Source organism: Streptopelia decaocto (genome assembly GCF_964273445.1).
Source record: "Streptopelia decaocto genome assembly, chromosome: 20".
Lineage (NCBI taxonomy): Eukaryota > Metazoa > Chordata > Aves > Columbiformes > Columbidae > Streptopelia > Streptopelia decaocto.
The window spans coordinates 2,334,447-2,351,901 of record NC_138675.1 but is presented as its reverse complement, the minus strand read 5'-3'; the positions used below and the strand labels follow the sequence as shown (position 1 = coordinate 2,351,901).

Genomic DNA, 17,455 nt, shown 5'->3' with positions numbered 1-17,455 from the left:
GGAAATGCGATGGCTGATTTGGGTGGTGGGAGCCTTGGGATGCTGCGGTGTCTTCTCCTGCCGCTCAAACATCCACCTCCTGCCTCTTCTCCATCTCCTCCTCCCACCATTTCCACCTTTCCCTCTCCATCATCCATCTCTTCTATCTCCTCTTTCCACCATTTCCACCTCTCCAACATCCATCTCCTGGCTCTTCTCCATCTCCTTCATCCACCATCTCCACTTTTCCAACATCCATCTTTTCCATCTCCTCCTTCCACCATTTCCACCTTTCCCTCTCCAACATCCATCTTTTCTGTCTCCTCCTTCCACCATTTCCACCTCTCCCTTTCCAACATCCATCTCCTGCCTCCTCTCCATCACTTCCTTCCATCATTTCCACCTTTCCAACGTCCATCTCCTGCCTCTTCTCCATCTCCTCCATCCACCATCTCCACCTTTCCAACATCCACCTTTTCCATCTCCTCCTTCCACCACTTCCACTTCTCCAATGTGCATCTCCTGCCCCTTCTCCACCTCCTTCATCCACCATTTCCATCTTTCCCTCTCCAACATCCATCTTTTTTATCTCCTCCTTCCAGCATTTCCACCTTCCCAACATCCATCTCCTGCCCCTTCTCCATCTCTTCCTTCCACCACTTTCACCTTTCCCTTTCCAACATCCATCTTTCCCATCTCCTCCATCCACCACTTCCACGTTCCCCTCTTCCAGTTCCTTCTATCAGCCACTCAACCACCAGCTCTATCCATCACCAAGCGCCAGCTAATAGACCAGATGCAAACACCACTGTTTTCACAAACCCATCGCCACCTTTGGCGCGTGTCTCCCGACAAACAAATCCATGGCGGATGGAGCCATCCGTATCAGCTATGCGGTTTGGGCACGGACCGAGACAAAACCCGCTTTAACGTCTCCATCGCGCCTTTTCTAAGTGAAAGCTCATCGGCAAGGGCTGTTCCAGCTCATTGGAGCACAAGATGAGAAAGCCCATTTCTAGCTCGGCTCCTTCGACTCGCGGCACTGAGTTAGTGCTTGTACTACATCTCCGTCAAGGCGTTTGCCTCAAATCCTCGGGAAATGGGTCATTCCAGCGAGAAGATGGAAGTTCGGAGGCAAAACGTCTGGAACAAACCCGTGTCCTACTACAAACACCTGGAATAACCTTCAATGTGTCATTTGGATGCTCAATGGATCCTGCAACCTAAAAATCAGGTGGTTTCCAAGACAGAAACTCAGAGATGCAACGTTAGCGGCATAAATCCTGAAGTCATGAAGCCAAAGGCCACGTCTTGTCCACCCCGTGAAGCCAAACCCATCGCCTGCAAAATGAGAGATGCTCCAGGTGGTGGAGAAGTGATGATTTGGGGGTGAATGCAAGAAAAAGGAGGTTTGGAGGAAAGCAACAGGCACTGGACAACTGGGAGCAGCAGGATTTTGAGGGTACCTTACTGGGATGAATGGGAAATCTCTTCCATTTGGGTAATACTGCAACACCTGCGAGGCATGAGGTTACCCCTAGATGAACATGGAGAAAGACCAGAGACCCACCCAAAACCAACAGCCACTTGCGAAACACCGACCCAACCCCAAAACCCCATCAATCAACCCCCCAAAAACCAGTCTATGTGAAGAAGATGGGTCTCACCATCATACGCAGCTTATCAGCAGGGTTGTGCTCACCGCTTTGATAACTCTTCTTGATATATCATATTGTATTAGCTGCTACCAGACCTCCCCCCGCACAGGCTGGGAAGTTGTGTACGTAAATTATAGATTTAATATTTATCTCCCGCCGTCACGCGGACGTGAAGTATGTTTAGCAGCACTTACTCCAGCTTGGTAAAGCTTTATTTATAATTTCTTCCCCCATGCTGCTCAGCATCGCCGTAAAGCCAATGGCTTATAACACACGCCTCCGTTTCCTAACGACGCCGGGTGGGGGGGGAAGGAGAATTTTACTACCGCATCTTCACACCGCTGATATTGCCATTAAACCAGAGTGCTGGAGCACCCAGCTGCCGTTTACAGCCACTAAAATTGGTGGTCGTGACCCGCGATGGGTCGTTGGGTTTGGATTTTTGGAAGAGAAAGGTGCGTGTCATCATTATATTGCTTGTCGGTCTCGTTCTTTTATCCCCAGTTACAGGTTATTTAAGGATTTGGCCATCCTGGGTGATTTGTTGGGGGGGTTTTGGAGTCCTAAATGATGTCTTATCCCAAGAGAAGAGGGAAATGAAACCTGGTAGAGCCCCAAAACAAGAAGCCGGTGACATAACCAATTGGGAGCAATGGCTTTGCCGGCACCTCTCGGCCTCTCCCGGCTGCACAAGCCGCCGCCGCTGCCAAAACGAAGCCAAAACCCCCCATGGGTCAACCAGGGCCTCCCATGCCCTATTTTTCAAATAGAGATGACACTCTTCATTTGCATATATGCAAATAGGGGCCGATTACCTTGCCAGTCGTGCTGTTTGAAAACCCCCCCATGCCAGCTGTTTAAGGTAGAGCCCTCAAAACCAATTGAACCCCAATTTTCTTCCCGTTTCACAAGCTAAAGCCAACAGATCCGGGCAAAACAAGGTGCAAGGGCTGGGAGATGCCGCCCATGCCTTGGAGCAGCTCTGAGCACTCATCCCTCCTCTCTCACCCCAAATTTTCCTTTCCCCATTTAAGCAAACCCAGTTCCCACCGGATTCTTGTCCTCCTGCAGATTTCCCCCAAAGCCCCTGAATTTTCCTGAAGATTTCCACCCCAAATTGCCACCGAGCGCAACCGCAGAGCCAGAACCCCCTCCCGCATGCCGCTCGTGCTAGTAACTCCCAGCAGAGATTTGCTTTCTCCTTTTTCTAATGACGCCTCATTGTAGCTGTTAATTAACCCCAAGACCTGCTAAAAAACCCCAACTCTTTATATTCCCCGACCCCGTTAGCGCTTTAGCAGCTCTCCCCGTGCTGCACCGTGGGACGCTCCTCCGAGCGCATTTATTAGTAATTCCATGTATTTCCAGAGGGACTCGCAGCGGGGTCTTGTCTTTCCCCAGCAAATCCTGAGCTCGCCAGACGGGGTATTTTTCTACACTCCCACTTTTGCAGAGCGGGAGCCACCAAATTCAACGCGACGCCTCCGGGATGCTGCAGCATCCCCCCTAAAAATGCATTGCAATAGAATATGTTGTCCCCCCAACGCCCGGGCAAGATGTGGGTTAATGCCCAGGTGTCAGGATGCAACCTTAGCAGCCTCCCCATGCCAAAAATTCACATTCCCTCTCCTTTCGTATTATTTTTCATCATGGTGGGATCTGCAAATCTCCAGCAAACCCCGTCCAGATGTGGGGGGTTAATCCAGAATTAAGTGCGGCAGAAGAAGGAGATACTATATTATAATCCTGCGCTGCAAAGACTTGGAAATGTTGGGGGTTTTTTCGCCCCAAAAAACCTCTTTTCCTCTGCTTTGCATCCTGACACAGAAGAGAATCACTTCTGGCAGCTCTCCCTGTGTTGGCATCAGGAAGATGCAACATCTGGACGCTGCCCCCGAGGATGGGGGATTATGGAAAACCTCACCTGGGATCAAGGGTCTCGTCTCCAGCTGGTGCTGAGCAAAAAAACCACCACGGAGATGCAATTCAGAAGGAAAAAAACTAAAGTGAATTATTTGTATCCAGGCTGGTTTGTCAGAGCTCTAAACTGAAGCGGATGGATTAGATACAGATGTTGAAGTCTGGAAAAAAAGGTGTTGAGCCCTCGGCAAAGTCTGATCTGGGTCTTGGGTGAGCAGGGATGGACCAGCCGATGGTTTTGCTGCTTCGTCCCCCGTCGGGGTGAGGATTATGACACCGGCAGCTCATTATTGGAAAGCACGGCTCACGGTGTTAATCTAGGCTGGAGCTTAATCCCAGTCAGGGCTAATTAGCGGAGCTGGGAGCGGCAGGGAGATGCTCGAAGGATGCTCTTGGGAGCAAGTCTTGCTGCGTGCCTCAGTTTCCCTGCTTGCAAGTAAGATCTTTCACAAACCCATCTGAGATCCAGCGAAAATCCCATCCCGGAGTAATCACGAGAGGTTATTAAAGATGCTGCTCCTCTGCAAAATAAGCGGAATTTTGAATTTTTCCCACCTAAAACCCCACAATCCTCCCTAAACCGTCTCTTCTTCCAGCTTTAGCGGGAGATACACAGACTTGGGGTGGGCAGAACTGGGAAAGATAATTAATTTCACTTAAGAATGAGGATGAGGGTTTAGGTTTAGATGCTGCCATTAGGTTTCCCATGGAGTGAAGCGTCCCGGCGAGGTGTCGGTTGCTCTGCCAAGGTGGCCCAAGAGAAGTCGGTGACCGTGACCCAGCTGATGAATTCACTTATTTATTTCTCTATTTGCAGGAAATCCAATTATCCCATATTTCTGATTGGTGACAAATGAGGCAGCCATCGATTCTCCCCTCCGTCCCCGGCTCTGCCGGGAGCGCTCTCCGCCCGCACCATCGATTCCTGTGCTGCGGAACTGCAAAGGGATTATTCATAATTTTTTCCCCCATTTTCCCTCTGAACAACTTCTCTGCAGCCCAACCTCGGGCAGAGGAGGGGGGACAAAGCCCGGCACCAGCTGCAAGTGCCAAGTGCTACTAAATCCACTATTTTCTTGCAAGTTAGAGAGTGATGTGCAGCTTTTTACCCCAAAATGACCTGGAGGGAGCTGGGGGAGGTTGGATTGTCACCTTCATTAGTGAAATCGGGTGCTGAAAAGCAGCCAAAGCCACCCTGAGCCTTTCTGAAAACCGCTCTGTGCTCTCATGGGGAATGTTCTGGAGGCAGCTGGGGTTTCTGGATGTATATGGGAGTAGGGGATGGATGGATGGATGGATGGATGGATGGATGGATGGATGGATGGATGGATGGATGGACGGAAGGAGAGACAGAGGGATGGATGAAGAAACAGAGAGAGGGATGGAGGGAGTGATGCAGGAATAGAAGGATGAAGGGATGAAGGAAAGGATGGAGAAGTGGAGGGATGAAGGAAAGGATGGATGCAGGGAAAAAGGAAGGGATGGAGGGATGAAGGAATAGAAAGATGAAGGAATAAAGGAAGGGATGGAGGGATGAAGAAATAAAGGAAGGGATGGAGGGATGAAAGAATAGAAGGACGGAGGGATGAAGGAATAGAAGGATGGAGGGATAGAGGCAGGGATGAAGGAAGAGATGGGGAAAAATAGAGGGATGGAGGGATGAAGGAAGGGATGGAGGAATAGAGGGATGCAGGAAGGGATAGATGGAAGAACAGACGGATGGAGGGATGATGGAGGGAAGAACAGAGGGGTGGATGGAGCAGAGGGTTGGGTGGAAGGAGGGATGAAGGGACAGACAGACTGATGGGTTCATGGAACAAATACCTGCACATCCTACATTACAACAGACACAAGACACCAGGACTTCCAGCTACAGCCTCTGGCCCTGGCCCAGAAAAGCCCCTCACAGGCACCAATTTGGGGTTCAGCGCATCCCAACCTCCCCCTCACCCCCGGCACAGGATTTTGCCGTTTCCCTCGGTATCTCCCCCAACTCAGCCCCATCTGCCGCCTTTTCCCCTCCAGCCCCACCACCCCCTTGCTGACCAAAGCCAGATTGCTAATTCCAAGCTCCCCTCTCCTCCCCGATTAACGCTCCGTGATTAATAATCCCTTTGCTCTCCCAGTAATGCCGCGCCGCTAATAAGATTAAAACATATCTCTCTCCTACAGCACTGATTCACAACGCTGATTTATGGTTACTTTACCGCTCTTACGGAGAGGATACACACGGCTGTTACCTTAATCCCTATCCATCTCCGCACCGTTGAGAAATAACTGCTAATTAATACCTTTCTGTCTCCCGACTGCTTCCAGATATGCCCAGCTATCAGTATTTGTCTGCCTTCTTGCTCCTGATCTCCAAGGCTGATAGAGCAAACTCCCAGTCCTGCTCCATGTGTTATCCCTGCAGAGGGGATTTTGGCATTTTGGGGTTTTTCCCCCAAAAACGGTGACATCCCGGAGGTCCTCGCATCCCAAGGTTGATCACAGCAAAGCTGATAAATTAGAGGAGGTTTTTCTGAGCATCTTTGTCTGGGGATGATCTCAGCTCCATCTCCCCGTGACTCCACTTGTCCCACATCCACCCCTATTCCTGCATCACGACCCGCATCCCCCAGCCAGTTGGGATACAGAGCATCCTTAGATAAAGCAAACAGCCCCATTTTTCACCCCATTGCATATTTTCCTCCTCTGCCAGGAGACCCTGGACTGGCCAAGCCAAGCAGCTGGATGCTTTAGGAACGACAGAAAGAGCTCGGGAGGGCGAAAAAAAGGGCAAAGAGAAAAATACCAGAGCCTCTGATCTGATGAATGTGGCAGGGGAGGCCGATGCTCTGCTTTTAATAAAACATAACGAAGCGTAGGATCATAAAATATTTCCTTTAATTCAGTGCTCCCGCGAGGCTGGGTAAGAGAGGCTGGGTAATGCGGTAGGTTTTCCTCGCGGCTCACTGGGGGGGTGACCGCTGCTGGGGTTGTTAAACAGCCCATTTGAAAGCATGGAAGAGCTCTCCTTTCCATTTCCAGCCCAGTTTGGGGGGCAGGAAGATGGGGGGCTGTGTAGACCCCCATAGAGCTGAAGTGCATCCCTCCCGCTGCACGATTCGGGGGGTCCCCAGCCCCAGAGCCGCATCGCTTCACCCCACAAAGATGGACCTTTTTGGGGGAAAAAGGTCAAAAAGCAAATTGAGGTGGGATGTTGGACTCCCATCCTCATCCTCAGCGAGTATATACATGTCTAAGCATATATATTAAAAAAAAATACTAGATATAGATATATATATATATACACACATCTCCAAGGCAGTGTGGCGTAAGTGATTAACATTCTTGCGTTAAAAATCTCTCCGCATCTGCTTTGTCCTGCACCCGGCACTAAATATAACCGATCCAATATGCTTCTCTCCCTTCACCAGAGAGATAACATTGTTTAAATAAGCCCTTTCAATTGAAAAGAGTCGGGTTGTTTTCTCGCGGCGGGGAGCTTTGCGCAGATCGGGAGCCAGAGGAGGGTGGTCCATGCAAATCAACCCAGAGCCACCAGCATCCCCAACATCCAAATGTCCAAATCCCACCCCCTTCCAAATCATTTCCCACTGCGAAGTCGCCCAGATGTCATTTCCCCGCTCTAAAAAAATACACAAAGAAATTAAAGGCGCGTTTCTAGGAGCGGATGACGGGTTTAATTTGGAAACCTCGAGCGTCGCTGCGCTCCCACGCTGCTGCTATAATTATAGCGGCGTAAATGCGTTCTCCGTCAGGAGGAAACCCAACCATCCTCAGCCAGGCGACCGCTTGCGAAGAACTTCCGTAGGAAAGCAAATAAAACAAAGCCGCGATAACGCAACGAGAGATAAATAGAGCTTAAAAAGAGCCGCCTCCACCGGCGCTTATGGGAAATATCTCATGATCGAGTCGCGAGGCGGGGAGATGGTTTGAGCGGAGATGGAGGTTTTTCTGTAGGAATTATGGTCTATCTGAGGCCAAATCAATGGTGTTATCACTCAGCCTTGTTCCTGGTGATGTTCTATTTTTTGCATCCTTTCTGGAGGAATATCAACCCGTTACATGATGCTTCTCCAGCATTTCTACATGGAAAATCCCCGCTCGCCACCAGCTTGCTGGATATATTTTGGGGTGGTGGATAAGGCAAAGTTGCCCAAATCGTCCCACCCGGCTCTGAGTCACCGTCTCCTTCTGCAACACGACTTGGCAGGTGCATCTTTGGGAGAAAAACCAAGAAAAGCAGTTAAATTCAAGCACCAGCTCTTGGGATGCTCTTGGGCACGGCAAAGCATGTGGTCCCTTCATCTTGCAGCTCGTGCAGAAGCTGAATCTGCAGGGAACAGGGCTTTGCTGGGCTTAAAAATATGAGGAAGATGCTTGATGGAGCAAAAAAACTATCTCAGATCATAGTACATCAAGGGACAGCCTGAATTCGGGCTGGAAATCTTCCCAAGCGCGACTTAGAGCCAAGCTTTGAACTCTGCTCTCCAGAGGTGCAAAGCTGGGATGGAAACCTAAATCACTTGGCCATTAAAATGCCTTTCTAGATCATTTCCAGCCAAACCAAGGAGATATATATATATATTTTAGAAGGAAAGATGGAGCCAACAGCCAACTTGTCATGAAGAAGGTGCTCGTCTCTACGAGAAGACTCATGGGGTACAGGGAGCTCAGCTCACCCGCATCCCCACCACCTCAAAATTGGGGTGATTCTGGTGATTTTAGTGATGCCTGCCGAGCTGGAGCCTTTTTCTCCTCCTCCTGATGTTATGGCCCGTCTCTTGGTGCCCAAAATGATGCCAACTGCCAGGCAAAAATCTCACTTGTCATCATTTTCCTCTTCTCAAGCATTACCAGCCCCAAGTGGAAAACCAGCCCCAGCACGAGCACCATCAAAAGCAACATTCCTACCAGCGAATCCGGGGTTATTGATGAAACACATCCCAAAAAACGCACTTCCATGGCTGGCAGTCCACCCAGAAGCAAACCCAAGTGTCCCCCTGCATCCCACCCACCACCCGAAGGAACCAAACCCCCATCGCTCCGCATCTTTCCATTGCTCTCCATCCCTTCGCGAAGGAAAAAAATAGGTATAAATATACGTACCCAAACCTGCATCCTGCTCCAAACCAACCTCCATCCTGCTCCAAACCAACCTCCATCCTCCTCCAAACCAACCTCCATCCTCGCTCCAAACCAACCTCCATCCTGCTCCAAACCAACCTCCATCCTTCTCCAACCTCCATCCTGCTCCAAACCAACTTCCATCCTGTTCCAAACCAACCTCCATCCTCTCTCCAAACCAACCTCCATCCTCGCTCCAAATCAACCTCCATCCTCGCTCCAAACCAACCTCCATCCTCGCTCCAAACCAACCTCCATCCTCGCTCCAAACCAACCTCCATCCTTGCTCCAAACCAACCTCCATCCTCGCTCCAAACCAACCTCCATCCTCGCTCCAAACCAACCTCCATCCTTGCTCCAAACCAACCTCCATCCTGCTCCAAACCTCCATCCTTCTCCAACCTCCATCCTCGCTCCAAACCAACCTGCATCCTTGCTCCAAACCAATCTCCATCCTTCTCCAAATCTTCCTCCTCACTCCAAACGTCCCTCATTGGGGTTGTCAGGATCCTAATAATGATATTTTTTGCTTCTAGCTAACACCAGCACCAATTGCATTTCAAAGGAGTGGCTCCTCTGCTGCCAACACACATAAACCAGGTGCTAACGCTGCAAGATCGCAGAATTGCAGCAAGGAGGGTCCCCCAAAAAGGCCTTGAGGTCACCCCACTAGATAAGCACATGGGGAGGGCTCTGACACAGTGTTTAGGGGGGATAAACCAAATTTTTCAGCCAAATGAGAGTAAAAACAAACACCTTCCCCAGTTCAAATGCTTCAGCAGACCCTAGAAACTTCATTTTATAGAATAATGCTATAGAGGGAACCATGGCGGTGGGTTATTGTCGCTGCATTTTGCTACGAGCCCGCCTGCCCTTGGCACTCCGGGTGAGTCCAGCCCCCAAAAGCGTCGAAAACAAGCCCGTGATTGACGGTTTATTTTAGGAAGGAGAAGGGGAAAAGTAGGAAGGAGATAATGCTGGGGGAAGAGATAATGTGAGCGCCAGTCATTAGTGAAAAACAAGCCCATCAGTGCTCCAAGTGCCTCGGCAGCAAGCAAACAAAAGGGCAAAGAGAGCAGCTTGGCAAGGGAACAGAACCGGCGGCATCAGCTGCATCCTCCTCCTCGCAGCGGGATTTGTGATGTGCGAAGTTTGCAAAGCAAGAGCTGCACCTCCAGGAAATCAAGATTTGGGGGCTCCTTCCCTCGATTTGCCTTTTTGCTGAGAAAAGAGCAAGATATGGTGTCACTGAAACCGCGGTTTTCTCATAGAAAATAGGGGGAAAAAGCTCAAAGCGCTGAGGAAATCCCACGGGTCCCAAGCGGGGTGATGGTTTGTCCTCCCTGTGCCTGGTCCCAGGCAGGTCCTGGCCATCCCCATCCTTGCTGGGATAAGGTGTTGGCTCCATCCCACCTTCCTGGGAGGCTTTTCCCTCCACAAGTGCTGCAGGAGCCTTCGCAGGATCCTTGTCCCTGTCTCAGCCTAATTCCCGAGCCATTAGTCTGGATTAAATCAAACCCGCTCTTATCACAACACAGCGGAGCGCTTTTCGTCGGCAGATCTTGGCAAAAGGAACAAGGCAAAGCTGGTCAAGCTTTCCCAGTCGAGGATTTTCTGTCAGAAAAGACCATTTCTGCAATGACAACCAGGAAAAAAACCCGAAACATCTCCCCGGAATGGGAGGTTTGTGAGAACATGGTTAATGTCACATCTGGATGCTCCGTGAAAAGCCATCGATGCAGGAGCTGAGCTGCATTTCCACGTTGCCCAAGCCTGGGTGCAACACCAGGGTACAGACACCCTGCCTGCAAGTGCTTGGAGGCATCAGAGAAATCACAGGAGGCCTGTGAGGTATATAGCATTTAGCATATGGCATATAGCATTTAGCACGCAGCATATAGCACTTTGCATTTAGCATGTAGAATTTAGCATTTTGCATTTAGCATATAGCATATCACATTTGGTGCCTTGCATATAACAGGTAGCACCTTGTGTTTAGCAGGTAGCACGCTGCGTATAGAACGGAACACCTTGCATTTAGCACGTAGCATATAGCACCTTCCATTTAGAATGCAGCACCTTGTGTTTAGCATGTAACATATAGCACCTTGCATTTAGCATACTGTATTTAGCACACTGCATATAGAATGTTGCACCTTGTATTTAGCTTTAGCATATAGCACTTTGCATTTAGCACCTTGCATTTAGCATGTAGCACGTTGCATATAGAACATAACACCTTGCATTTAGCAGGTAATATATAGCACCTTGCATTTAGCAGGCAGCACCTTGCATTTAGGGGGTAATATATAGCATCTTGCATTTAGCACATTGCATATAGAACGTTGCACCTTGCATTTAGCACCTGGCATTTAGCTTTAGCATATAGCACTTTGCATTTAGCACCTTGCATTTAGCATGTAACATATAGCACCTTGCATTTAGCATGTAGCACGTTGCATATAGAACGTAACACCTTGCATTTAGCAGGTAATATATAGCACTTTGCACTTAGCAGGCAGCACCTTGCATTTAGTGGGTAACATATAGCATCTTGCATTTGGCGCATTGCATATAGAACATTGCACCTTGCATTTAGCACCTGGCACTTAGCGTTAGCATATAGCACTTTGCATTTAGCACCTTGCATTTAGCATGTAGCACGTTGCATTTGGCACCTTGTACACAGAATGTAGCATTTAGCACTTGGCGTTTAACGTGTTGCACTTTGCGTTTAGCATATAGCGTTTAGCATATAGCGTTTAGCACACAGCAAGGGCTGCTTAGCTCAAGGCTCTTGCAAGCAAACCTGTACCACAAGCCCTTATTTCAGCGGTAAGGGGAGCAACATCCCCAACCCAAACCCTCCAGCATCCCTAGGCTGGACTTTTTTTGGGGGGGTACTAAGAATTCCAAGGGATTGCTTGTTGCAGGAAGGGAATTTGGGGGGTAAACACCACAAAACTGAGCTCTGACACATGGGGGAGCTTCTGAAATGCTCAGGGACAACCAGGGACCAGCCACGATTTAATGCATGAGCGTTTCCGCAGATTAATAAAGCTCAGACTATCTCCGCACCCCAAAGATGCTCATTAGCTTGGGAAGGTATAAGGCGAGGGGAAGATCCTTGCATGTGTTAAAGGGTTTTTTTAAGAGCTCTGGGTTCAAACTGTCAGCTCTAAACTGTTCAAAAATGTAGCTGGTGGGAAGAGAAAAATTGGGCTAATTGGGGAAGGGCAATTAGTACGGCCAGGAGGATTTTCGGACGGTGCTGCGCGGCCTGGATTTACCGGAGAGCAAAGCCCAGGCTTCATAGAAATGCAGAATCCATAGAAATAGTAGGCGAGGATTAACAAATGAGGTGACCCTGAGCTGAATGCACGATTTGCCGGGGAAAAGCAGGAGGAGAAAAGGACGGAGGGAGCGTGGGATGGTTTTTCGGGTCAGTGCGGTGTCTGCAGGTGAATGGGAGCAGGTTTCGCTCCCACGTGGCGCGGAGGACGCTCCTCCTTTCCACTCGGCCCCCCCAGCGCTCAAACTCCCACCCAACCCCTCTTGGCTTTCAGAGAGCTCAGCAGAGACGCGGGCAGGTGGCTCCCGTCACCCCGGCAAAAGCCGCACGCCGGCATTTTCCTACGGAAAGGACAAAATCAAGAGCTTTTCCAGGCTTGCAATGAAGGGGTTGGACGTGAGCTGGGAAAACCCCTGCGAGGAAAAGCCTCGGGGTGAAAGGAGAGAGGGGAGAAATCCAGCTTGCTGAGAAAATTACAACCCTAAAGGGATTTTTCCTAGCTGGTTTTTGGCTTGAAGCAGCAGCGCAGGGATAACCCTTAGGATAGATCCCTGCAAAGCCCGGCCCAAGCAAACCTGGCCTTTTGGGGCAAAGCCCGGAAAACCCATAAGCAGCTTCAAATAAGAAGCTACACTTGAATTTTCCCCATCTCACGAGGCACCGGGGGGGTGGAAACAGCAGCTCAACCGAACCACTCAGATAGAGACTTTATAAATATCTCACCCAGATCAAAACTTGACATATTCAGCCCTTTCCTTTCATGTTTGCAAAACACGGCTCTGATTTTCCACGGCTGTAACACAAACCCCCGCGAATGTTTGGCGGCGACATATTTCAGGCGACAAGCTGAGCGCCAGCTCGGATTTCGGCGATGCCAAAAAAACTCTGGTTGCAGATGGGGCTTCCCAAAATCTATGGGGGGGGGTGACCAGAGCCTGGGGCTCCATCTCCATCATTATCCCTGGTCCAGCCGCTCGCCTCCTCCGCGCGGCCTCGTTTTCTCATCTTGACGGCTCTTTAACCCACTTCTGGCCCTGCCTTAGGCGGCTTCTGCTGGCCAAGATTGAGCTTGTTAGATATTAAAAATAAAAGAGCTGTCTTACAAGGGGCGATGCTCCCGGGAGGGATGTTTAACACATCGGGAAGGATGCGGCCGACCTACCGCACAAGCGGCTTCGTTCGGGTAAAGAAAAGGGCTTTTTGTTATGAGGCAATAGATGGAAACCTTAAAAACATTCCTAATAAAGGCACAGGTGATTTTGGGATGGGAAGGATCCCCAGCGCTCGGGATCTTGTTGCTCCTCGTGGATGTGGCAGCGACGGGGGCACCGTGCGATAGGTAAAGTGACAATAAAAATAAGCAAGATTCCCCCCGCAAAACGACATGGGAGGTATATGAGAGACACAGAGAGCAAATACACTAAAAGCAATGGGAGTTTTGGGCACGTGCCCCACCGTGTGTCCCCAGGAGATGGGGCTGGATGCTGATGGATCCCGCGCGAAATAAAGCGCCGGGAAGGGACAAAATTCATGGGGCACGTCCTTCCTCCCCAGGACGCCGGCAGCTGCGGCCAAGGGTGCTGTCAGCCACGGAAAAGCCATCTGCCCATCGGCTTTGGGAGCGAGCGCTCGGCCTCCGCAGCTCCCGCTTCCCGGAGCAAAGGGAGGCGCCGCGATGGGAGTGCCAACCCCAAAATGAGCCTTTTTGCAATGATTTTTAGCCATTTGCTGAAAAAGCACAGTGCAAACTGGCTTTTTTTTGGGGGGGACAGCATTTCTCTATTGAGTGCGGAGAGATGCTTAAAGCAGCTGATGCTTGGGATACAGGAAAGTAGCAAAGTCCCAGCATGGTTTGAAGAGCTCAAACCTGGCTCGTGGATGCCCAAACCTGACAAACCCGCTCATGAGACCCTATTGAACGCCACGATCCTCGTCCCGCATCATTTTATAACCCATGTTCCTCCCCCAAGGGCCACCAGCGTCCTCTAGACCCATCGCAAACCAACTTTTTCCTCTTCTTTTTCCCCACCAAAGCCGGCGCCGCAAACACCCGCGTGCCCGCTCTCACATATCGGCAGCAGAAGAGCGATCGCCCAATTTGCAGCGATTTAAAAACAGGATAAAGGGTGGAAAAGCGATCCACGGATATGATGGACAGCTTGCCGCTGGGGAAAAGCTCGGGGGATGCGTTTTTCCTTGGAAATTATCCACCCGTGACCTTAAAACAGTGGTGGAGGTGGAAAGGAGATCCAGGTGGGAGGCAGGACTGGATTTGGGGTGTGTTCCCCCCACCCTGAGCCGTGCGGGTTCGATTATCGAGCGCGTGTTGGGCAGTTGGGATGCTCAGAGCAAACCGGGGAGGGGGAAAAAAGCAGCAGCCGCAGCCCCGCAGCACATAAAACCCATCGCGGGGGGGGGACGGCAAAAAGGGATGCTGGGGATGCATGATGCTTTCCCGTCCCTGGTTCAGCTAAATCCGAGCCTAAACTCAGCGGTCCGTGGTCCTCCAGGGATTGTTTAGGAGCTGCTCGCGATGCTGGGGAAGAATCGGCTCCTTTGTGTGGAGCTCTCCCCGCTCAAGCCCGCAGAATGCGGCCGCCGCTCCCCCCCCCGCGCCCTGCAGCAGCTGACGGTGCCTTTCCGGAGAGGAAAAAGTACATTATAAATAAAAAGAATAATAAAACGAGGAGATAGCGAGCTCTGCTCATCCCTGGATCAGGCGGCGCTTGGCAAAGCCTCTGAGGCTCCGGAGAGCAGCCGGGTCTCGCTGTGCTCATTAAAGAGCCGCCACCTGAGACCCCAGAGTGCGTGATTTGGGGGGGCACGGGGAGGGGGACGCGTGGGGAAACGGGGGAAAGAGAAGAATGATTGCCTGCGAGCGCACAAGAAATCAAATTGCACGGCTCCCCCTCCGCCGGGATGCGGGGAGGGGAAAGTTTCCTGCCCCGTTGATTTTTACCTCCTAGGAGCCCCGTTTTTGGGGATGGGTTGAAAAACCTCGACAAAGATAAGCGGGAGTCAAAATGTTCATTGGGGATTGGGGGGCTGCTGCTCCATGCTGGGTGTCCCCTCCCTCCCATCTGTGGGGTTTAGGGCACCCCCTTGCATACCCAAAGGGTTGGGGGTCCCCTGGGTGCTGCAAAATCCCCCTAAACACTCATGGGGGTCCCCAGGGCATGGACCCCCGTACGGAGCGAGCGGAGCCAGGAATGGGACTCGCAGCGGAGCCCCAGTACGGAGCGGGGACGGGGATACTGGTCCCCTCTCAGTGATGCTCAGGGGTGAGGGACGAGCATCCCCCATCTTCTCACCCCGTCTCCAGTACCCAATTACCGGGTCCAAAACAGCTGCCCTATTAACACATCCACTATTAATTGCTCCCCTATTAACGTCTCCCCCATTAATGGCTCCAACACCAGCACCCCATTAATAAGCTTCAAACCCCAGTTCGGGGGGTGGCACCCCATTGACGGGTCCAAGCCGGTCGCTCCATTACCAAGTGACTCCAAAACCAGTCTCCCATTATTGAGTCCAAACTGGGCACCTGCCCCCCACTCCACAGCCCCCCCAAGTCCCTTGGGGGTGCAAACCCCAAATCCGCCGCACTCTTACAAGGGTACAGGTGGGTTATTTTTTGGGGGGTGACACTCACCCAGCACCAGGTCCAGCAGGTCCCAGAGCAGCAGGCACAGGAGGGGGCTCATTGTCCGCATGATGCCCACGGGGGGGGGCAGCCCCATTTGGGGGGCTCACCGGCCCCCCAGCCGTTTATCCGGGGGGCAGGCGGGCATGGCGGCGGGGGGTTCAGCCCGGGTTTTGTGTCCCCCCCCCCGCAGCTCCTCGGCCCGCACCCGTCGTTGCTGCCGCCCTAAGCCGATTTATTGCAGCGGGAGCGGAGCGAACTGGCGGCCGCCCGCCCCCGGGCCCCCCCCCGCTGCTGAGCCCGCCCCGGCCCGGCCCCCGGGAGGGGCTATGGGGGGGCGGTGAGGATGCGGGAAAGGACGGAGAAAGGGATGCAGGGTTTGGGGGGAGGTGCGGGCAGGGTTGGGGTGTATTGGGGGGGTGGAAGGAGGGAGCTCAGTTTAGGGAGGGGGAGCAGGGTTTGTTGGGGGGAGGGAGCGGTACACAGGGGGCAATGTGCGATCCAGCGGGGACAGGGGAAGGATGCGGGATGCAGGCAGGAGGGCAAGATGCAGGCAGAGATGTGGGGTGCAGAAGAGGGAAGGACACAGGCAGAGATGTGGGGTGCGGGCAGGGATGCGGGGTGCAGGCAGAAGGGCAAGATGCAGGCAGGGATGCGGGATGCAGGCAGGGATGCGGGATGCAGGCAGGGATGGGGGATGCAGGCAGAAGGGCAAGATGCAGGCAGGGATGGGGTGCAGGCAGGGATGGGGTGCAGGCAGGGATGCAGGCAGGAGGGCAAGATGCAGGCAGGGATGGGGATGCAGGCAGGGGTGCGGGCAGGGAGGCGGGATGCAGGCAGAAATGTGGGGTGCAAGTAACCAAAGGGAGCCCTGGGACTGCAGTTTCCATGTGCCCCCCCTTCCTCCAGCAGTCCCCTGCACCCCAGGATCCAGCCCTGGAAGCACCGAGTCCCCCCCAAACCCCACCCACCGGCTGGGGACGCACTCCCTCCATGGCCCTGCTTTGCAGTGACCTTGTTTTCCTCCAGCTCCCCAGATTTAATTAGTTCCTGGACATAGAGGAAAACACAAATACTATTTATACAGAGCGCAGGTAGGATTGGGGCAGCCCGGGGCTCACAAACAGCCATGGCAGAAGAGATCAGGGGGCTGGAAGAAGCTTCTCCTCCAGGTTCGAGGCCTTTTTCTGTTGCAATTCCACCTTAGAAGCAGCATTTCCTTAAAACACACCTTTTTTCTTTACAAAATCAGCTTTTTTACCACTGTTTTTCACTTTTTTTCCCAGTCCCGTGTGCTCACCCCAACACCTTTTCTTACAGCCCTCAAGCCCGGCTTAACGCCACCGCTTCCCAAAATCAGGCGAAAGCCCCTCAAAAGTCAACCCCATGTAAAATAACACTCCCCCAAACCAGCATCCTCTTCTGGGGGTTATATTTGCCAAAAAAAAAGCATAAGGACTGAAGGTGTCCCTGGGATAAGGACGGGAAACAGCCTTCAGCACAACCAGCGACACCACTCTGGTGGAAACTGGTGGGTTGGGGCTTGTTTCTTAAATCCCCACCTTGAAAGCATCAGGCTCTGTGTAGATCAGCACATAAAAAATACTAAATAAAACCAATTAGTTGCTGCAATTCCCCTGAGTGAGCTGGATTTTCGTTCCCCTCTCGCTCCGCTTTCCATCCGCTGGGAAAAGCCGCAGCTCGTTCTTGCGCGGAGCCGTCCAGAAATCAAATCGCGCTTTGTTTGATCCTGGATTTGATGGCTCCCCGAGAGACGGCGCCTTTTCCTTTGCTCTCCTGGGTTTATAACAATGAGAGGAAGAAGAACCG

The 17,455-nt window shown here is 51.8% G+C and overlaps 1 protein-coding gene across 2 annotated transcripts in view; it reads right to left on the bottom strand.

The window, feature by feature from the left end:
• IGSF21 (immunoglobin superfamily member 21) overlaps nt 1–15,823 on the bottom strand; it is a 40,053-nt gene extending 24,230 nt beyond the window's left edge. For both annotated transcript variants that reach the window (XM_082069983.1, XM_082069984.1), the window contains exon 1: nt 15,635–15,823. In XM_082069983.1, the coding sequence (XP_081926109.1) occupies nt 15,635–15,722 (88 nt within the window). In that variant the 5' untranslated portion in view covers nt 15,723–15,823. The remainder of the gene's footprint in view (nt 1–15,634) is intronic.
• Nucleotides 15,824–17,455: the final 1,632 nt, after the last annotated feature.